Source organism: Ricinus communis, chromosome 1 (assembly GCF_019578655.1).
Source record: "Ricinus communis isolate WT05 ecotype wild-type chromosome 1, ASM1957865v1, whole genome shotgun sequence".
Lineage (NCBI taxonomy): Eukaryota > Viridiplantae > Streptophyta > Magnoliopsida > Malpighiales > Euphorbiaceae > Ricinus > Ricinus communis.
In genome coordinates this window covers 10,679,348-10,701,015 of record NC_063256.1, presented here as the reverse complement: position 1 = coordinate 10,701,015, position 21,668 = coordinate 10,679,348, and the positions used below count along the sequence as shown (strand labels likewise).

General features: G+C 32.8%; 4 protein-coding genes across 5 annotated transcripts; 1 reads left to right on the top strand and 3 right to left on the bottom strand.

Annotated features, from left to right (window-relative positions):
• Positions 1-841: 841 nt before the first annotated feature.
• On the bottom strand, positions 842-1,609 carry LOC8263535 (probable non-specific lipid-transfer protein 2). The gene is made up of 2 exons (XM_002523313.4): positions 1,188-1,609; positions 842-1,103 (listed from the first exon to the last, which is right to left on the bottom strand). The coding sequence occupies exons 1-2, from the start codon at positions 1,547-1,549 to the stop codon at positions 1,094-1,096; spliced, it is 372 nt and encodes a 123-aa protein (XP_002523359.1). The 5' UTR covers positions 1,550-1,609; the 3' UTR covers positions 842-1,093.
• Positions 1,610-2,635: 1,026 nt separating this feature from the next.
• Positions 2,636-8,010, bottom strand: LOC8263534 (beclin-1-like protein). The gene is made up of 10 exons (XM_002523312.4): positions 7,608-8,010; positions 6,690-7,039; positions 6,380-6,550; positions 5,679-5,803; positions 5,459-5,507; positions 5,065-5,223; positions 4,621-4,706; positions 4,224-4,295; positions 3,835-3,984; positions 2,636-3,075 (listed from the first exon to the last, which is right to left on the bottom strand). The coding sequence occupies exons 1-10, from the start codon at positions 7,762-7,764 to the stop codon at positions 2,823-2,825; spliced, it is 1,572 nt and encodes a 523-aa protein (XP_002523358.1). The 5' UTR covers positions 7,765-8,010; the 3' UTR covers positions 2,636-2,822.
• A 2,357-nt stretch (positions 8,011-10,367) lies between these two features.
• Positions 10,368-13,222, top strand: LOC8263532 (replication stress response regulator SDE2). Its single transcript, XM_002523310.4, has 3 exons — positions 10,368-11,069; positions 11,663-12,212; positions 12,792-13,222. Exons 1-3 carry the CDS (start codon positions 10,441-10,443, stop codon positions 12,936-12,938), a joined length of 1,326 nt encoding a protein of 441 aa, XP_002523356.2. The 5' UTR covers positions 10,368-10,440; the 3' UTR covers positions 12,939-13,222.
• Positions 13,223-13,375: 153 nt separating this feature from the next.
• On the bottom strand, positions 13,376-20,068 carry LOC8263530 (probable F-box protein At3g61730). 2 transcript variants are annotated; one of them, XM_048375323.1, is made up of 9 exons: positions 19,457-20,067; positions 18,287-18,486; positions 18,094-18,138; positions 17,455-17,619; positions 17,288-17,335; positions 16,512-16,682; positions 16,111-16,218; positions 14,645-14,800; positions 13,376-13,979 (listed from the first exon to the last, which is right to left on the bottom strand). In XM_048375323.1, the coding sequence occupies exons 1-9, from the start codon at positions 19,546-19,548 to the stop codon at positions 13,531-13,533; spliced, it is 1,434 nt and encodes a 477-aa protein (XP_048231280.1). In that variant the 5' UTR covers positions 19,549-20,067; the 3' UTR covers positions 13,376-13,530. The 2 variants fall into 2 exon arrangements, with proteins under 2 accessions (XP_048231280.1, XP_048231283.1); XM_048375326.1 differs by lacking the exon at positions 14,645-14,800 and having other exon boundaries at positions 19,457-20,068.
• Positions 20,069-21,668: the final 1,600 nt, after the last annotated feature.

Here is a 21,668-nt window from a genome sequence, read left to right as displayed (position 1 = left end):
GAAGAAACTCTGAAATGCAAAACCAAATTCGAGTCAAACGTACGTAATTCATTAAATTTTGTAAAATTAATAATCTTTTTTTATATAATTTCATTTATTTTTTCACAACTAGACAGTAATAATTATAATTTATATATTTAATGATTCTGCTAGAAATTAACATACAGCAGAAAAAAGGGCTTATACCTACCACTAATATATATACAAAAATCCTTTCTTTAATTTAAATACATGATTTTTTTTAATTGAAGTGATTTTTTTATTTTATTAATAAAATTAAATAATATTCTCAGTTTTTGCTGATATATGGCTGCTATGGAACTCTTTCTTATTAATGATTTTTTTTAATGTGTTTTCTTTTTGAAAATGACATTAATTTAGCACTCCTTTCGCTTATATGGTAATTTCTTTTCTTTTCTTTTTTTTCAATATTATGCGACTGTTGACCATATCTTGTCCAAAAATCATGGCCAAAACCATGAATGGATTTTTCATAAATCTTCTTTATGACTGTCCACCATCTACTTGCACAGCATCCCACAAGATCAACACTTAAACTGTCAATCTTGTCACTTTTAAATGCTGAATTTTACAATCTAATGCAAAATGGCATAATTGAAGAAATATTTTCTCAATTTACCTACATTGACAGATATTTTTCTTTTACATATTCAAATAAGATGTCCAAAATTATAAATCAAATTACTTCTGCGTCTGACTTCTGCCGTTAAGGTAGTAGAAGGGATCCCTGAAAATATTTTTCCAGGAACTGAATCTGCAGTGCCCGGTAATTGAAAAAATATTCGAATTTCCCGAATGCAGGATTAGATGGGCAGTCATATTCAGAATTCCACTTAATTATTGGCATTAAATTATGAAGGGGAGAGTTGTATTACATATGAAATTAACTAAGTTTACAAATTTATTTATCTTGAATGATAACCCCGAACACTGAGGATATTATTACAGTATGAAAGTTGAGATTTTCTTTTAGGACAAACATATATAAAGCTGGCATATGCTTCGTTCATTCTGCCATTTATTACTCTGCAGCAACTTTAGTGGCTCCCCGTCAGGCAACAGAACCTGAGGCTTAAACAACCCTGCATCAAGAAATTAATCACGTTACTGTTGGTACACCATTATATAAATATGCTCGAGAGAAAAAGATAGAGAAAGAGAGAGACGTGGTGCAGTCGTATTTAGGAGTAATCGGGGGAAGAGTAAAGGACAAGCCACATTTCTTGGGAAGTTGAGCGATGCGATTCGGGTCATATTTTATAGGCGACAATTGTTTCTTAAGGCACTCGCACACAGCTTGCTTATCAGGTTTGGTTTTAGTGAGGTCCCAGAGTTGCTTTACTCCACCACAACAAGGCTTGGAAGGATCGTTTGATTTGCCAGCTACGTAATCCAGGCATGGAATTACCTTAGTCACAACGTCGGAACATGGAACAGCACTTACAGGGTAAGGGAGAGCTGCTTTTGAAAGTAGTAAGAGTAGGTTTAGAAATGCAAACAGGCGAGTTGCGGCCGCTGCCCCCGACATGGCTCGGAAACAAGTATTATGGTATGCTTCAAATCTCAGTCGTAGAGGAGGCTTGCGAATTGGGGAATTTAAATACATGACTATTAAGGTTTGTTCGGTTTAGTTCTGTTGTTGTCACAAGGGGCTTGTGACTTGCACATTGTTGCTTCTTTCTTACTGCTTCCATGCATGACTAGAACAAGGAACTCGTAATGCAAAACAACACGCATCATATATAGCTTTGTGCTATTTTTTAACCCTAACAAACTCAATATATATATATATATATATATATATATATATATATATATATACACACAAAATAAACGACACTAGCATCGACAGGAACTACCCATATGTCTTAACCCCAACTTGTTCTCTATGTTCAATTCAGATGGCTTCCATAATCTGTTCTCTTTTCCAAAAACTCAGGTTGCAGCCGGGAGTGAAAACGAGTAGAGTTGATTTGATCATGTTATTATTCAAATTGGGCTCTATACAATTATACTAGTGATTAAAATTAATTCTATTTTAACCAAACTCGAATAAAGAGTTAAATAATGAGCCGAATCCGAATCAAACTCGAATTATTTAAAATATTAAATTTTTTTATACTTTTACTTTTTTTTGTTATATAAATTAATAAAAATAAAATAAAAAATTTCTATTAATATTCAACTAATTAGGAAAAAAAATAATAGATATAAAGTTAACATTCTCTAAAAATAAATAAAAATATCATATTCAACTAAAACGAAAACAAGTCATTTTTTTAATAAAAAATCTTAAAAACTATTATTAATATATTTAAAGATAAAAAATAATAAAAAATTTCCAACTTTTTCCAGTAAAGTTTATTTTAGAATATATATATTTACCTTAATATTATAAATAATATATATATATTATTTGTAACGAGCTTAAAAGCTCATTATCGAGCATATCATTAATGAGTTTAAAAATAAAATCGAACTTAAATCATTTTTTTAAATCGAGTTAAAAAATGAGCAAAATCAGATCATGTTACACCCCATTTGTAATCATTTTTGGACATGTCCGCAACTAGAAATTGATCTTTGCACTGCTAATCTTGTACGAGAAGACGAGTGGTACTAAAATAGCATAGAATTTGGAAGAAGGAAAAAATAAAATTACAGCAACTTCTGTGATGAATATTCCAAACAACTGCTATGATACAACATTTCAGGTAAAGATGTGATTTGGATGATCTATGTAAACCTATTTCTATTCACAAGTTAGTATATTACATAAATTGCAATAGCGAAGCATGGTTTCAAGGTCTTGATATGTGCTGCCGAGATTCAGATTTGGAATCAACACCACGCTTTGCGTACAAAGAAGCTACAGCTGGAACTTCAACTCGCGAGGGAACCACTAAATTGAGAGGCTGGAAGTTTGTATTTCCAATAAACCAATAGAGAGCCCATTTCAAATTGCAGAGAGTATACTTGAGAGCTTTGGTCCAATTCTCCGGCTTATTGAAACTTTGTGTGATAGTGTGGTTTTCCACTTTGTCATTCTCAATCCTGCAAATTTAAGGCTTATTTCTATTATCTACTAAAACATACCATATCATCAACTCCAATATTTATGAAAAAGGCTATACAACCCACCTAACCATGTACTGCAATTTTACCACCCTGCGTAGCATTATTCGTCTTATTTTGATTGTGATTAGGACAAAATGGTGATTTAGTATTCTCCTTTCTATACCTTTTCTAAAAAAGACTAATCAATAGCTCGTCCGTGGTGGTGAACTCCAGAACAAGCGGATTGCTGAGTTCAATTTAAATTAATTGAACAAAAAGTTTTAGCAGTGATGAAAAATCTTGAAGAATAGAATGCGTGAAAAGGTCGTAATATTTCCTGGTAATTCTTTTCTCATTTTTTTCCTTGTTCTAAAAGTTTGACGTCTAGCAAAAGTGGTGGTCCAATGCTTATACTTCAGTGAGCTCAATTTTGAAAAAGATGAAGGGAGATAGTAGGTAGAAAGCTAAAGTTGCCACTTCAGGAGGTAAAAGCGGTACAACATAGAGGCGGGTGAGTAGCATTACCCCAATATTTATACTCCTGCTAAACATTTAACTTTCCAATATCACTTCCTACAAACATTTACCCCCATGTTACCTAAACATTTAAGGCAGAAAATCCCATGAACAAGAATACAGGTTCTATTTTGGCAGTCATAATACAGGATAAGTTGACAAAATTACAGCACCGAACACACAGAAAACGAAGACAGTGAAACACCTCTAAGCATATTTCTTAAAGGAAACAAGACTTACTTGTATGGAAGTTTAAATCGCTTCTCAGGTGGAATGTTATTTTCTTGATCTTTCAAGTATGCAAACTCCGCAAAGTCCTTGAGGCATGTCAAGAACAATGTCATTGCTTTATCATATCGAGTACTCCAGAACAAGTTCACAGGACCAAACCTAAGAAATATACATAGGTTAGTTGAAATAAAGAATCAAACAGGTTACTGAGACTTGAAAGTAACAGACTGAAACGAAACCAGATAGCAGATGCAAGTTCTACAAAAGCACCAATCACCATTTCACACATTATGTTCTCCTACCAAGAAGGTAGGCCTACCAATTCAGTCCGTTTACTTTACTAGTCAAATCAAATTGGACATAAGAGACAAAGAATCAAAGGGGCAATTGAGACTTACAAGTCATAAACACTGTTGTTGGCATCCATTATCCGCGGGTAACTCCCCATAGGAAGCATTTTTATTCGATATCTAAAAACTTAATTAAGGACACATTAATAGGATCGCTTTACATATAAAACGAAAGTTCACCTTCACTTGGTTAGAAATTAAAAGACCTGCTACTTTAAAAACCAAATCACTCATGTTTTCTTCATACAAAGGCATATATGAGGAAATAACTTGCCCATTTCTGGACAAAAAACAAATGCATATATCACACCCACAATTTGAGTATTTTTTGCACACTTATGTTTAGTATCAAGTATCAACAATTACATGAAGGCATCAAGAATCCAGTAAGAAATTACTTATTACAGAAAACAAATAAAAAGACTGCCTCATCAGGAAAGGATACAGGAATTTTGGCTTGTAATATTGACACATAGTGTGGAGGAGAAGACAAGCTTGGCCCCAAGCAGCATTTATCTCGTCCCATTCAACCTGGATGTTTCCACACAACAAACATATTTGTTTTATTAAGAAAATGTGTGTGACTATGAGAACTAGGAAGCTGCCATGCAACAGTCTATTTCATTTGTATTAAATGAATCTCATGAGACCAGAAGAACAGATTAAAATGTTATTTTACAAGAGGCAAAAACAAAAATAATCATTATTTGTGAGAGGAACTTCCAATTAACTTGTAGCCTCTATGCTTGTTGATGAGACATAGAGTGCATATTTTACAACAAATTTCCAGCTCTGTTTTCATAGAGGGAAGATAGAGAAAGGGTAGAATCTTAATTAAACCACCATAGGCATTCTCACAAAGCAGAAAAATATTCACATGTTTGTTTACCGGAATTTTAGGAAGTCTTCCAAGGCGGAAAGTGTTTATTGTTCCAAATTCTCCATCATGATGGATAGGGAAGGCATCATTCAGTACATTACTTCTCTTTAACAACTCCAAATGTGCTTGTGAAACTTCAGTCTTTGCTAGAATTGCATCCCTCTCTTCCTGTTGACAAGAAAGTTTTAGGCAATTCTAGTAAGAATACAGAAAGGGGAGTAAAAACAGAAATAAATAATTAGGAAGATTAATAAATGCTCATAAATTGGTCACTTGAAAGACAATGTGTGCGTATATGTGTATATCTATATATAGATCTCTCTCTCTCTCTCTCTCTCTCTCTCTCTATATATATATATATATAGCATATTGGTGGAATTAGTTCACAATTGCAGACACACACCTGATGGGAAATCAATTGAAACTGAAAGTTATTAAACTCTTGCCAGTACCTGTCAAATATTGAGCCAAAGAAACATGAATGACCAACAACCAGCACCAAGGATGTAAAATAAAGTGTATAATCCACTGAAACACATATTAGACTGTACAGTGAAAAGAACAATCCAGCCACAAACATGCACGCAAAGAAGTGCGGCATATGGCCAGCAAAGATAACTTACCGCTCCTCTAATTCTTTGAAGCGAAAAGACTTCAACTCCAGTTCGTTCAGCTCAGCATTTACTTCTGCATTTTGTTTCTCTATTTCCTCGATTGCTGCTTCAAGTTTTCTTTCTTCTTCTTCAATCTTAAAAGTGAAGTAAATGTGCACATAAAAATTTGACCCGAATAAATAGAACATAATGAATTCAGAAACATAATGCAGGATATGAAGCAAGACACGTCAGTGGTAATATGGATGTGTGCCACTACCACCCAGGTAATTCAATAAGAGTTGCAAACTGGATCAGAAAAATCTGTTTGATCTATTCTTAATTGTATCAAAAAATTTGTAGTTCAACTCTACGAAAAATGAGTGACCATATAAATCCTTGCTTATTCATCCCTTCAATTTTTACCCCACTAACTAAAAGAAGAAATAGTGAGATATAACTTCAGTTACTGACAGTGACAATGGGTTCCTAAGGTGTTTTTTACACATTTGTCTTAAATTACTCATCTCATGACACAGATTCTTCTATCATACTCATCCATTCCATAATATTAGCTGACTAAACCTCACTCTGAAAAGCTCCTTGTGTCTGCAAGATAGCTGCATCAGCACGGCCAGATTCCCAACAGTTTATTTATAGAATTTCCTGGTAAGTTTAATAAGTTCAAAGATGAATAGATGATGAATCAAGTTCCAGAGGCAAGTATGCACCTTGAGCTTCTCCTTAAGAAAATCAGCCTCACTAAGAACATCTCGTGCTTCCCCCTCGAAACGCTGAAGGCAGGCTACATATGCTTCAATATCTCTGTTTACATCTTCAACCTCCTTATCAAGTTTATCAGATAATACCCTCATGCACTCGAGGCATAAAGGTTGTTCAACCTGAAAGTGGAAAATGAAACACAGGGATTAAGATCTGAATACATCTATAACAACCTTCAATCTTGCTAGCATGCAGTAACCAGGAATTTGAAAACTCAACATAAGAGAATCACAATAAATACTTTGATAGGTCTTCTACCTGTGTCTGGGTAGTAGCAATCTCAAATGCACGTTTCAAGACAGTTATAGTGGAGTGGAACCCATTGTTGTTGGGCTGCAACAGACCATTATGTCCTCCTTCTAGCAATGGTAAATGTGTCCCACCTCCATCAGATGCAGGCTCAGAATTGTATACAACCACAAAAGACTCATCCATTGCCTTTCCACAAGACTGGCCTGACTCAGGAGGCTGAAGAGGTCCACCACGAGGGCGAGGAGGGACTCCCTGCGCCTGCAGTGGTCTTTGTTTGGGCAACACAACAAAAGAATTGTCCATACGTGTTGAACCTAAAACACTGTTGGCACCATGCATTGAGAAGCCCTGCATAGCTGCAAATATAACATTTTAGACAATAATCACCAAAGCAATCGTCCAATTCAAGTCAACGAGAATGGACTGTTTGTACAAACCCTAACCTCACATAGATTTTCATGTATTTTTTTTCTGAAATGGCAAAAAAACAAGTTCTAAAATTTCTCCTATTTACCATGGCGTCGAAGAATCAAGTTATCACTTATATTTATCCTTTTTGTTTTTTCTACTTCTTCATTCCACGTGCAGGATAACCCAAGGGTAATTGATCTTTATAAGACGAGCTTAAAATTCAGAAACATATAAAATAAACAAATCGCAATCTGCAATCGTATTGAAGTTCATAAAATTTAGAATGACTGATGATTTTTCATTGCATTGCAGCCAACAAGCACAACCTACGAGCAAGGAAAGATTCAATTCTAGACTAAAATTGAGATCGACAGACTCATAATTGAAAGAAAATCTTAAGCTGCCAGAACTGCTTGGAGCTACAATTAATAATTAATGATTAACGACCCTAATTATTTGCAATAATAGAAAAAAACTGGAAGAAATAAAAAGGAGACGAAAGGAAAGGCTAACCGGAGCGAGAAGAAGATTCGTTCAAGAACTTGTCGGCGTAGGAATCGACGCCGACGATACAAAGGGAGTGGCGGCAGTTCTGGCATACCCATCGAGGAAGATTCGGATCCACCGGAAAGGTCCGAGACTTATCGGTCATCGTACCTTCCTTGTTCATTATTATTTATTATTATTATTGTTTGAGCCGAGAGAAAATCATAACAGTATTTAGTGTTTTGTTCGTTTCTCAATTTCAAGATTCCCAATCCCGCTCATTAATTGTGTGTATTATGTCGAACGATTCGGGTCTGGTTTATACCGAAATCTCTTTTTGTTTTCTCAATGCAAATTACAGACAACCCTAAACCTTGTTCATCTTTCTTTTGAACACCCTTTAACTTATTCTCTAACATCCATTTTATCTCATTTAAACTCCAAATAGATCAATTAAATTCAAATTCAAATTCAAATTTGTCATAGTTGAAACAAAGTTACTATTCATATACGCTAAAACCTGTTTATAATAGTACATTTCAAATCAAATAAAATTTATAATTAATAAAAATTTAAATATTAATTTTTTTAATTTACTAATTAATTTTATTAATAAAATAATAATAACTAAAATAAAATACAGTAATATTTTATTATATCATACAAATAAAATTAATATAATAAAATAATATATATATATATATTTTTATAATAAATTAATATTTTTAAAAAACTTATAACTTATTAAATATAAAAATTATTTTTATTTAGAATTCACTCAAATTAGAACCACAATTTTATACAACTATATAAACATTATTTCTAAATAGAGATATTTTATTGTATTTTAAATAATTTTTTTAAAATAAAATATAATATTATTAAATAACATAAAAACATATAAATTTAAGCATAGAATTTCATTTGTTTTCTAGCTCGTACCACGTGAAATTCATGCGTTACTATTTCGAAGGAGTTGGCAGTCAATCATATCTATATCAAAATCTAACTGTAGATTATTTATCCATTGACAGTCTCACTTTCTAAAAAGCTTCCTCAATTCCAGGAATTGAAACTTGAGTCATTGTCTTCTATTCTCTTTTCTCGCATTTCCAGAGAAGCTAGCATGTATTGCAAATCTCTCAAAATTGCTAATGGGAATGGCAATGGAACCGGATTGGCCTTTCCTATTCCTATTCCGGTTCTGTCAAGAATTTCGGCCGGCTACAAAATTAAAAAATAAAAATTTAACCAAAACTGGGTTAGATTTGGATGATATTTACTATATTTTTATTAATTTTTAAATATATTTATTTAATATTTTAACTATTATTAAATATAATTGAAAAAATAAAATCTAGATTTAAATAATATATAATATATTTTTTTAAAAATTATATATATATATCAAATATAATTCGGAAACGATGGAACCCTTTGTGTAGCCATAAATCCTATTTGTATTAATTGAGATCTGTTGACTTTGTATACCATTCCGTTGTAAATAAATGATCTTATCATAGAGATAGAACGGAATAGTTTAAATCTGTCCACGTCTGTTCACTAGAAGCGAGGCCGATATTTTCCACCCCGTCTAGGTTGCATTATGAATTTATGCACGATACGGGATGAATTGCTATCTCTAATTGGTAGAAAATAACTTACTTTGCCTAGATCATTCATACACTTTAATGGTAGTATCATAATAAGATTTTGAATTTAATTAAAAAATACAAAAGTATATAGAATTTAAAACAAAACAAAATAAATATTGAATAGTTAAGTATATATTGAAGTAAATATTAATTATTTATTTATATTTTAAACAAATTCTTAAAATTTGATCATTTATCATAATCTTCAATCTAATCATATAGATATTTTAATTTGGCTTCATTGACATTCAATAAGTATGGTTAACTATTTTAATTTATAAAAAGAGTTTTAGCAATTCTATACGAGTTTCTGATTCTTCTACCTCTATCTTTTGGTGGATGATTTTGCTTCCCCGTTACTAATATAAAATTCTTGTTTCTTTAAAACGGTAGTTGTCAAATACTTTGCTCATGTTCTTCAGCAATGCAATTGGATATGCCAATCGAAGCTTCTATGGCAACTTTAGAGTGCAAAACCTTTTCTTGTTTCAGAATTTTAATTTTCTTACCACAGCCTCTCCGGTTATGCTGATCATTGGGTGCATGTGTTTATTTTGAATTTTGATCCCTATAAAAATTAAAAATAACAAATGATGCTTTATTAAAGAAGGTCATAAATTTAGTATTTTAATTTTTTTTATTTAATTAAATATGTAAACTGACTAAAACATTTAATACAATATTTTTAATCAATTTTACAAATTAAATTGTTTATATGCTTATTATAAATTATTTAAATATCTTATCTTATAAAATCTCACATTTTTTTATTTATTTTTATCACTATTTTAAGAATTTTTTAAAGAATTTAAGCAAGAGAAAAGAAAAGAGAAATAGATAGATGTGAGTTTATTTTAAGACAATAATTTTTAAAATGAAAAATGAGTAAATTTATTTCTTTATAAACATATAAATTTGGAAAATTTTAATAAATATGGGTAATATAAATTATTTCAATTTAGATATATAAGTAAATAAAAATAGTTAAAAAAATTAAAAATAGAAAAAATTAAAAAGAATTGAAGTTAATGAGAAACCCAAAGAAAATCTCAAAACCCAAACCCAAACCCACGGCCCAATCGTGCAGGTTCAATCCAGAACCGACGTGAAGTAAGGAACCTCCTATTTAAACCCTAATTTCATCAAATGATTTTTCCCCTTCTTCCAATCTCCTACAAGATCACTTGCAAGTTTTTTATCCGAGAATGGAAGACACGAACAGGCTCTTACAGATATTCGTGAAGCTTCTAGACGGTAAAACAGCAATCCTAAGATTCACAGGCCCACAAGCTGACGCTCAATTAATCAAGCAACGGATCTTCGAAATCACCAAAATCCCTACCCACACCCAACGCCTAATCTGTAACGGCGCACAACTCCGCGAGAACTCCGTCATCTCGACCCCAGAATGCACCGTTCACCTCTTACTTCGTTTAATTGGAGGGAAGGGAGGGTTTGGTTCTCTTCTAAGAGGAGCGGCGACAAAAGCAGGTCAAAAGAAGACGAATAACTTTGACGCGTGTCGAGACATGAGTGGACGGAGGCTAAGACACGTGAATGCGGAGAAGAGGCTGGAGGAGTGGAAGGCGGAGGAGGAGGAAAGAAGAATGGAGAAAATAGCGGAGGAGTTTATAAAGAAGAATGTTAAAAAAGGGAAGAAAGGGGTTGGTGATGGTGAAGCGGATAAGTATGTGGCCAAGTATAGGGAGGATTCGGCGAAATGTGCCAAGGAAGTTGAGGAAGCTGTCAGAGAAGCATGTGCAAATGGGAACGGGAAAAGGAAAGGGAAGGTCGTAAAAGCTGTAGGATTGGATGCTAAAAGATTGAAGATTTGGTAAGTGTCAATGATTGATTTGAATTATTTTTAATTTGTAAAATGTATGGATATGTTTCAAATTTGAAATTTTATGTTTACATTTGAGTTACTTAGTTACTCTTAGTAGGTATTCATGTGCACATATTTGGTTTAACTTGGTGTTTCTTTGGGAGTTCTACAAATTCAGTAATTCCAATGAATTTTATTCTATTCGGCCAATTGTTATGTTTCAAAAGGTTAGAGTAGCTTTGTTTCAATTCTTTTAGGAAATTTTTTTTGAAAGAAAATCATGCCACAAGTGAAATGATCTTGAAAGAGTTCAATTGAATTTCATTATGATATATGATTTATTTTAAAACACATTTAAGTGAATCATGGAATGCATATTAGTTTGAAATTTTTAAGGAAGGTCTTAGAGGTTGGCTGGATACTGTTTTTAATTTCCACAGGGTGACATTTTTTTCCTAACAAGTTCAGGAGAGGGGTTAGGTAACGAAAGTTGCTTGCATGTGCACTTTTTATATTTTTAATATCTGTGCTGTAAATGTCTGAGTTGCTTCTTCACACATCCCAATAATTTAATTTCTGATGATTGAGTTCATTTTTGCTAGGATGGGGAAGAGAACACTGGGTGATAGTGATAGTGAAGATAACAGTGATGATGAGGAAAATGAGAAGTCTGTAGTTCTAAATATTGGTAATAATTCTGATATTAGTAAAGAAGCCGATGGGAGTTCAGATTCTGTTACCGGTGGGAAACAAGAAGGAGACTGCTCTGGTGGTGCCTCATGTGAGAGTGGTTCTGAGGAAGAAAAAGATGCTGCTACTGCTGAGCAAACTTTGCAATTTAGTTCTAATGGGGAAACAGTTCCTAGTGAAGGTGATGGAGGAGTTGAATTGGAAGTAAAAGAGCAACAAAATGCTGCCATAACTTGCTCTGAGGCTGCTGTGGTTACTGGAATTGACGTCATTAAGGCTGAAAAAAACGAGAATGATGGACTGGATTCTCAATCCGTGCAAGTTTCAAGTCCAGCTAGGGTGGAAGTTATTGAAACCAAGCCAATTACTGCAGACTCTGAAACAGTTGTTGTAAATGAAAAAGCAACTGATTTGGAGAAACCATTAAATTTTGATGATTACAATTCAGTAGATGAGTTGGAGGTATGCCTGCTAGCCCTAGTTTTTCATGTTTTATATTTCTATTTTTCTTTTTGCAATTTCATTTCTTTAGATTTCCTTGGTTATTTGAATTCAATTGTGGTTATGTGCTGAGATGATCTAATTGCTATGACTGAGTTCAGTTCTTTGTAATGCTTGGGATGAGTTGATAAGCATTACCCTGAGTTCCGCTGAATGTACAAGCAGTTGCACATTTCTACTGTCATCATTTTGTTCTATTTGTCAAGTAGGAAAGCATCTAACAATTCCAAGTTCGAAAAGCATTCCTCCATACAACCAATCCCATTTTCTGCACCCCGACCTGCAACCTACCTACTAAAAAGAATAGAGGGAGAAAACCTATGAAAAGACAGAGACTGAATATGCACATGCGCGCCATTATAATTAATGTGTGCCATTATGTTTAATCAATGTAATTTTACTTCCAGAACTTGGATCAGTGCTATGAATCCTAATGTAGGGATTGCAACTTTGTTATTATTGTAATACTATGATTCATGAATCTGCATCATCAACTAGTCATGCATTTCATTTCCTTACCCTATCTTTGTGCTGTGATAGGCTCTTGGCATTGAAAGGTTGAAAACTGAACTACAAGCTCGTGGGCTCAAGTGTGGGGGTACTTTGCAAGAGCGAGCTGCCCGGCTTTTCCTGCTAAAAACTACTCCTTTGGATAAGCTGCCAAAAAAGCTATTTGCTAAGAAATGAAGTCTCTAGTGTCTATTGTCTTGCTGACTGTTCTGACGCTATCTTTCTTTAAAATGTATAGTTGGGAACACCCTATAGTTTTATTGTAATATCTGTTGTAAACTCCTTTTTATATCTTCTTTCACTACTATTCAGATATTTTCTAGGGAAGAAGAAAAAAAAGAACTGGCCTAGCGGTCATTTTCTACCTTAACCTTGTTGACCTTATATATGTCGCAAGTTGTAACCATGTACGCCTGTACTGCTCATATTTTATGGAACAAATTCTGGAGTTTTCAGTGCCATGCCATTTGAACAATTCCATGAAGGGGACGTGTAAATTATTTTTGTTATTCTTGGCGGCTACTGTGACTGATAAATTCTGGGATTTTTTGTGTCCTTGGAACAATTCCATGAATGAATGATTTAATATTGATTCACGAGGGCCAAAAGGCGTGTACTAAACAAACCCAGGAAACTTACCCTTCTTTCGTCCAACGAAATTTTACAGCATCGTACCATAGAACAGTGAGCACCTAATTATAAAAGCTAATTACTTCTTTTGAACATGTATTTAAGCAATCAACCAATACAAAAGAAAAGAGAGTTTATATTAAACGTTCTGCGATCTGTCATGAAGAGGGGATGGCGAGTTTCGGCAAACTGGGCAAGAACTGTTCATCTTTAGCCACTCATCAATGCACTCGACATGGAAACAATGTTTGCATTCTGGTATACATCTAAGCGTCTCCTTGCTACGATACTCTGCTAAGCATATGGCACAGGTGCTATCATTGCGCCCTGCTGGTAACCGCATGCTTTCCCCCAGCACTACCTTCTCATAGGATTCAATGGTGCTCTCGTCCAAACCCACCATTGCAATGTTAGGCAGTGGTGACACAGCCACTGTGGCGGAGTTTTGATTGGTTGTACGCCTATTGCGTCGAGGAACCCTATCAATTAATAATGCTACAGCAACGATCCCGCCAGCAAGTATGATGGAGGGTACTGCAACGGACAAACAAATCACTCTCAGTATCTGGAGGGCACCGGTTGATTGGCCTGCAATTTGAAGGTGTCAGAAAATTCACTCTACAAAATCTATTTTACTGGTTAGGCTTTCTCCATTATGTTGTAAAGTAGGATATTTTTTTCACCTTAAACGTTTGCATTTAGAACAAAAAGGGTGGGGTAACCTAGTAAGACGAGAAATACAACGGAATGGAATGCTATAATATATAGAATTTGACTTTTGGCCCTTGACAAATCTTGGGGGCTTAAATTTTGAATTATACAACAGATATATGTGGATCATATCCAATGAATGATTGGTTGACATTGTTCTTGATATTAATTTGTTCAATTATCTTAATACCACTGGCTTAAAATGTACGTATTATCTAGTTAAGTCAACTATAGCAACCATCTAGAACAAGATTCCTATGTCATTATTCATTTAATTTATATTACTGAAGTATGCTAAACCATCAACCTGATAAAACAAAAATAAGTTCTATCCAAAACCAAGAATTTCCTACTATATTCTCATGTTTTTCAACTAGATCTTGGCTTCCTAAAGAGTATTTTGACCTAGTCAGGCTGCTGATAATTGCTAAGCACTGCGTCTCCTCTTAGTTTATCGATGTAGTGAACTTGTAGTTTAGCACGTAGATATGAGAACCAGGCTCAAACAAAAAGAAATTTTGAGGAATCAGGAAAAAGATTACCTGTTTTGGAGGAGTAGAAACAACCAACATCTTCACTATTGTTTGTCTTGAATCCACACATGCCACCTTCTTGTTCACATTCTTCACAAGCAGGAGAATACCATGTAAGCTGAAGATCATCCATAAGTTCATTTGAGAACCCTTCATCATATTGAACTGGCCAGGAAAAAGGAACTGATAATGTGATGATAACCCCACATGATGTGGCCAGTGAATCAGCAATGCTCTTTGAAGATGTAGCTAAAACTGAGGTTGTGGAATTGCTAAGGCAATTGATGGTTGTGAAGCGAGATTCTACGAGCTGACTTGGGCAGCTTAGCAAGGTGTAGTTCTGATGAGCAGCAGCGAGAAACGGCGAACCTGAGAGATTAAAGCTCAGGAGCCGCTTAGGAATGCAATTGTCCGGATCATAAAGTTGTATCTGCTGCGTGAGATAATTTATGCCCCGGACAAGAAAATCTCCAGAATACGGAAGTTTCAGAACCGTTTTCCTCTGGTTGTTGCAACTAAGGTTGAAACCAGGATAACCACAGTGCTGCTGGGATTGCAGACCTTCTAATCGGAAGGGGAATCGGACAGGGACTTTGTCATTGCTGCACTTGGAGACTGCGCAATGTTCTGATGCATAGATAATAGGAAGGAGAAAGAGAAGAAAGAAGATTTCCAAGTTGCCCATAATCTTGAAAGGAGTGATTGCAGAACGAGTTGGCTTTGTTATAATAGGCGAAACTTTTCATATTGTTTTTCGGTTTGGTCAACAAGGAAGCTGAAGGCTTGAAGCTTCTCCATTTTGATACTTAACCAGAATATTAAAAAATATTTATAAAGTCAACCTGTACGCTATTCCATGTAGAAAATTAATATATAAATTAGAAAAAAAGAAATTGCTTAATTTAGCCCAAGGTCATAAAAGGAGCTCTTTTGGATGCTGTATGTGACATATTTATGCCTCGAATTATTTATCTGTTCTTTCATCTGAATTTCGCAAAAGCATCAAGACGTGTGTTTAAATCAATAGGCTAACGAACACAGGTGAGGTACTAGTTAAAGCTGATTGTGTACACAAAAGGAGTTTTCTTGATGAAGGATATTCTTTGAACTATAGCCTTGTAAAAGATTTTAAATTTTATTTTATGATATACTAAACAAGTATTCGCTACAGGAGCTGCTGAGTGATTCTAACTGCAACTACTTCTCCGTCAGGTCCAGCTCTCATCTTGTAGTATTTTGTAAGCAGTCCTGCTTCCCCAAGAAAAGAGAGAAAGAGAGAGAGAGAGAAAGAGCGAAGTGAATAGCAAGTAGTTAAAAACACACTCCATTCCTTCACCATTGAGAGTCTAAAGTTCAAATACCAGCCCGCGCCACGACCCAACCCAACTAATTCAGGGGCAATTTGTTGATCACGATCTTTAATCACATTAGGAATTTAATTGTGCTAAATTCTAATGCAATTCAGAAAGTTTTACCTTCGTTAACTTGTAAATTGGTGTTGATTGCTACTGAATGGAAGGTGATCATAGCCTTTGGCTGAAAATCATCGGGTTCTCCCGTCCACAACTTGAGATTGAAGATACCTGCCAATCATTTGGTTTTCAAGACCAGATCATCACTTAGTTCAAATACCGAAAAAAAAGATAAATATATATATTACAAGATCAATTAGTCATTTAATGGTTTCCAGTTCAATTTCTATCCTATACAACTAGCCTACAGTCCTCAGTCATTTAAGACCCTTGGCAAAGAAGGTAAAAAAAAAAAAATTCCTTTACGCGACAAAATTTTTGGGTTCCTAGTCTCATCATATTTTCGGTGTTCTGATGGTAGTAAAAATGATACGATGAGATTTGCATGGAGCATAAACTATTACCAGCTGTTGCACGGTCATTGAGGTGTTTTAGATCAAAAATGCCTCCAGATGCTGCATCCATAGGCTTTTCAATTTTATGGGATCCGATCAACTCATACTCCCAGCTCCCATTTTGAAAACCCTCATGCTGGAACAGCTCAATATGCCTTGCATCTAGTGTCTGCATTGTGCCTGTAAAGGAAAGCACTATCTCTTCAGGCTTAAATATCCACTTTAACTAGAAGGAAAACAAATACGGCAGGCAGCTCAGCGCTCTTCAGTTTAACTATTGCCTCTGTGAACACGGTCTTCTGAATCCAAATGAGTAGAATATAATCAATAAATTCTGAAAATAATTATTGGACACGGCAATAACCTTTTTGCTCCCATTTACATGGTTTGGTAAGTTCCTTAAATTATGCAGGGGCCACCTACTGCCCAAACAAAAAAATCCTATGAACTACTGAATGTTGAACTCGAAGCATGCCTAGCTAATAAACAGTGACAAAGAAAGAAAAAGATATAGAAGCAGCAGAATATGTCAAGTATCAAAACTTGGCAAATGAAAGTGTTGAAACTGAGCCTACCCTATTGTGCATATGACCAGACATATTGATTTAGTTGCAGAATATGTGAAGGCTCCAGCTGACATTCGCAAGCTAAGGCTTGGTTATATCATCAGGATACTGACTATAGAACACATTTCAAATAAACACATAATATCCGCCAAATGACTTTCAAAAGAAATTCACGAATGCAACTCCCATGGCCTGCCAGTCAAATAGTATTTTGCTCACCATCACATTTTTCTAGTTCACAAACAGGGCATCGAACAAGCTGCAGATCTGAAATCATGAACATTGTTAAATTTAAAAAGTGATTTTAGTATAATAGCGTTCCTTAGATCTTTCTTAAGAGAATATGTTCATAAATAACATGGCTGGTTCAAATAAACGCAAGTTACCTGATATCCAAATTCCCTTTTTGATGTTACTTAGCACGGAAGCCCCACAGGATTCCAACAGCTTCTCTGTAGCATCTCGTTGTCTGTTTTTTACTAGCAAGCTGAGTCTCTCAGTGAGAAGTGCTACATCTGAGTCGAAGTAAAATGCACCAATTCTCATCCAATCTGATTTTCCCAAAAAACACACATCATGGGGGTAAATTTATATGGCTGCTGAATCACATGTTATATAATCTTTGTGCACATTAGAAGCTTATGTGTGCCTCCATAGACGCAATACTCAATCGCATGAGAAGGCGGAAATTTAAAAACTCCATTTAACATGTTTATGTAGATCGGAATGGGAAATCAAACAAATTTATCTGCTACCTTATTTTGGTGCTAATTTATTATGTATGCCTAGATAAGCATGAGCTATTTTGTCCTCAGCCTTTAATTTTTCGGAGTAATATCCAGTACATTTATGCAATTTTTAGCATTTGTTTCCTAAAATAATCATGTAATAGTGATGCAACGTAGAAAAGCTAATAACGACTGAATTTCGCTCTAAGAGATCAGCACTATTGCTTAACATATAGGTCTCTAAAATGGAAATATCTCACAAAACAAAAAAGAGTCGCAAAAATCAAGAGAACTGACCAAGATGCTTCTCATTCTCACGAAATGTATAAGAGTGACTGCCATCTGAGGAAACAAATAAATAATTATCAATGAAATCTATCAACAAAAAATATATATAGAAGAATATAATCCAGTGAAAATAAACTAAGCTAATACTGCAGTAATATATCACAAGTGTGTGTAAAAGTAATAGAAAGCATAATGTAACTACCAACTACTGAAGCATATAGCTTGGTCCACTTGAATGCGGCGTGGCCAGGATCCGGAATCTGAAGATCGCGCAAGCAAGCAAACTTCCATACGCTGTCATGCATAATGACGCTGTGGAACCACCGGCTTGTTGCTGCCAGCTTCACCAGAGATTTCCCATCCAGAAACTTCGCTATCTCCGTCCATACATCATTATCATAACTGTTTGTGTCATATTTGAAAATTTGAAAATAAATTCAAATGATAATTACAATAATAGATCTTTTCACAAAATGTCGGCTAAATTTTTTTTACAACAAAATATTGACAATATATATATTTATATAAAGCTGTTCTGCATTGACGAAAACATTTTCGGTGATTCATTTTGGAACCAAGCTAAGACGCTATTTACTTTAAACTCAATATCGAAACAAGGATACAGGATTATTTTAAGAGTCAACTGTTAACCTGTTTGGCAGCTGAGAAAACGCAGGAAAATGATAGAAATTTTAGTTTTCAAATTTAAATTCAGAGAATGAGGAAGTGAAAAGACTTAAAATCCTTTGGTTTAATTGATGAGCTACGTGTCAATGATTCTTCAAACAGAAAGAAAAAAAAAAAGCAGAACAATGTACATTCAGAATTATTTAATTCGCTTTTGATCAGTTAGCATACAGTGGCTAAGGAATTGAAATTAATACAAAGAATTTCATTTAAGGGAAATCCGTCTAACAATCTGAAATAGAAATAGAGTACGTGTATTCAGAGAAACGGCAGAAGATGTAATTTCGACAATTCTCTATTTTCAAAACTGAAGTATTTTCGAAACAGCTTAAGAAATAAGGAAACATCTAGCAAACAGATCTTAATCTGGATCCTCGACTAAGCAGGATTCTATCTCATGAAAATAAACAATCATTTTCTCCAAAACAAATTCAAAACCTAGACTACTGAATCACAGCAGGATTCTATCTCATGAAAACAAACAATCATTTTCTCCAAAACAAATTCAAAACGTTCTTAATTGCATTTCTCGCATTAAAACTACAGTGCAAGTCTAATACATATGTATTTAGAAAAAAATATCATATAAATGAGCTAAAGAGAAAATACATGAAAAATCGCAAGTAAAACTTGAATCACAGCTGAAATTTGTGGCTGTGTGTTAAAGGAGAGAGAGAGAGAGAACCAGCTGAGAGAAGAGCAAGGAGAGGCACGATAGCTTTGACGAGGAGATTTGCAACTGCAAATAGACCTCACTTTTCTTAATCGCTTCCCCATTATCTCTTTCTTTCGCTGCAAATTTTGTTTGAATCAAGTTTATTATATGAAGCAAGCAACACTGCTACTGCTGCTGCTGTCTATGGCTATTTATAAACGCGCGAAGTTTCTCAGATTCAAAAATTAACTAAGACAAAGTTTGAATTTCTTCCAAAAGTAATTTGAAAAGTTAACAGGTGTAATTGGGCCTGGTTATACGGACCTTGTTAGTTAAGATGGGTCTTCTTCAATTTATTCAAGATAAAATTTCTTAGTACACTGTTTCTTTCTCTTTTTTTTTTTTTTTATATACAGTTTTATTTATATAATAATTTTTTTAAAAGAAGTATATATACGGAATATTAAATTTAACTTACATCATTATCAAACTAACCAAAATGAAATAAATTTATAATTTTTATTATATATTTTTATATTTAATAATTATAAATTAAAAAATATATTTTTTATAGCAACTACTGTATTGTAACGACAGTTAATATATATATTTTAAGAAATATGTCACACTATATTAAATATATAATAAAATAAATTTAAAAAATATGAAAATAAAGTTAAAATAAAATAAAAAAATTATTTAAAAGTGCCAATGATAATTTATATTAGCTCTTTTATAACAATAAAAAAATAGATAGGAATAAAGGATGATATAATTTTATTAAGAAAATGATATCAAAAATATATTATAATGTAGTTCTAAGAAAAACCATATAAATAAAAATAATATAACCATTTATTCAATGATGAGGGTAAATTATATCTTACATATGCTATATAATGCATCGTGCACACACATTAGTTGGATAAAGTCCAATTTGTTATTATTTAGATTTAATTTAATTTATTTAAATTTATGAACAATTTAAATTAAATTTTTATATATTTAATTTAAATTAATTTTAATTTTTTTATAAAAATAATAAAGTAAATTATACACTTTCTAAAAGGGATACAAATAATAAAAAATAAAAAATATTAATTTTTATATTAAATTAAATTATTTAAATATACATAATAAAAATATATATATTATTTTTTTTAAATGTTCTTTTTTTTTCTCTTAATAATAACGGTGAGAGAACAATTGTGGTAGCGGTGATGCTGAAAACAAAAACAGTTTTAGCGAGAATATTTATGGTAATAACTATTTATTATTTAATTATATTAATTATAATAAAATTATAAACTTAATTTTAAAAATTATTATAAATCTTGTAATTGTTTTTTATTTTAAAAAAAGAGCGACTCTCATTTTTATTTTTTCTTTTATAAAATAGGATTAATTTAAATTAAATTTACAAAAATTTGAGCTAAAAAGTCTATAAATTAAAAAATAATTAAATTGAGTTTGAATGACAAAATTAGTGACCAAATTAAACTTTAGTCCTGCATAAGTTTTATAGACAATAACATTTTCATAAGTTCTAAATTTCTAACATCTATATCACTTTTTTTTAATTGTTTGTAGTATGAAATTAAAATTAAAATTATTTATTTTATTTTTAGTATGTAAGAGATACTTAAAATTATGTTTGTTTCTTTAAAAAAAATAAAATTAATGGTCGATGTTTTTTATATGTTTGATTCTTCTAATTAAAATATATTATTTTTCTAAAAAGATTACATTAATGATTGTATTTTTGTATTTGTTTAATTCTTTTGATGAAGTTTTAATATCATGAATATCAATAGAAAGAAGACTTAAATTTTTATTTTCCATAAAAGTGTCCAGTGCAATATTAAATATAAACTTTAATATTTTTAGAAGTAACTTTTTAAAGATGCTGTTAAAAATTATTTTATATTTTTATAAAATATCTTATTTATTTTCCATATTAAATTTTACTATTATACATGTTTATAGGTAATAACTTGTGAGTTTATTAAATGTAAAAATTGTAAGTTGATTAGTAATCTGGTATAAATTTTAAAAAAATCAATTGTAAATATTGTTATAAGGAATATAATAATTAAGTGTTGTTTATGAGTTTCATAAAATATAAAATATTTAAATATATGTACATTGAATTTATAGTTTTTAATTTATGTAACTATCATTTTTATTATATAAATTTATAATTTTATAATTGATGCTTAAAACTTATATTCATATGATTGTA

Coding starts and splice junctions, on each gene's coding strand:
- LOC8263530 (XM_048375323.1), bottom strand. CDS start 19,548: ATGGGGAAGCGATTAAGAAAAGTGAGGTCTATTTGCAGTTGCAAATCT. Junction 18,139..18,286: donor GCTATATGCTTCAGTAGTTG/GTAGTTACATTA, acceptor TTGTTTCCTCAG/ATGGCAGTCACTCTTATACA. Junction 16,219..16,511: donor CAATGACCGTGCAACAGCTG/GTAATAGTTTAT, acceptor AATGATTGGCAG/GTATCTTCAATCTCAAGTTG.
- LOC8263534 (XM_002523312.4), bottom strand. CDS start 7,764: ATGAACAAGGAAGGTACGATGACCGATAAGTCTCGGACCTTTCCGGTG. Junction 5,224..5,458: donor TTCAATTGATTTCCCATCAG/GTGTGTGTCTGC, acceptor TCTTGTCAACAG/GAAGAGAGGGATGCAATTCT. Junction 4,296..4,620: donor TATTACAAGCCAAAATTCCT/GTATCCTTTCCT, acceptor TTAAGTTTTTAG/ATATCGAATAAAAATGCTTC.
- LOC8263535 (XM_002523313.4), bottom strand. CDS start 1,549: ATGTCGGGGGCAGCGGCCGCAACTCGCCTGTTTGCATTTCTAAACCTA.
- LOC8263532 (XM_002523310.4), top strand. CDS start 10,441: ATGGAAGACACGAACAGGCTCTTACAGATATTCGTGAAGCTTCTAGAC. Junction 11,070..11,662: donor GCTAAAAGATTGAAGATTTG/GTAAGTGTCAAT, acceptor CATTTTTGCTAG/GATGGGGAAGAGAACACTGG. Junction 12,213..12,791: donor ATTCAGTAGATGAGTTGGAG/GTATGCCTGCTA, acceptor GTGCTGTGATAG/GCTCTTGGCATTGAAAGGTT.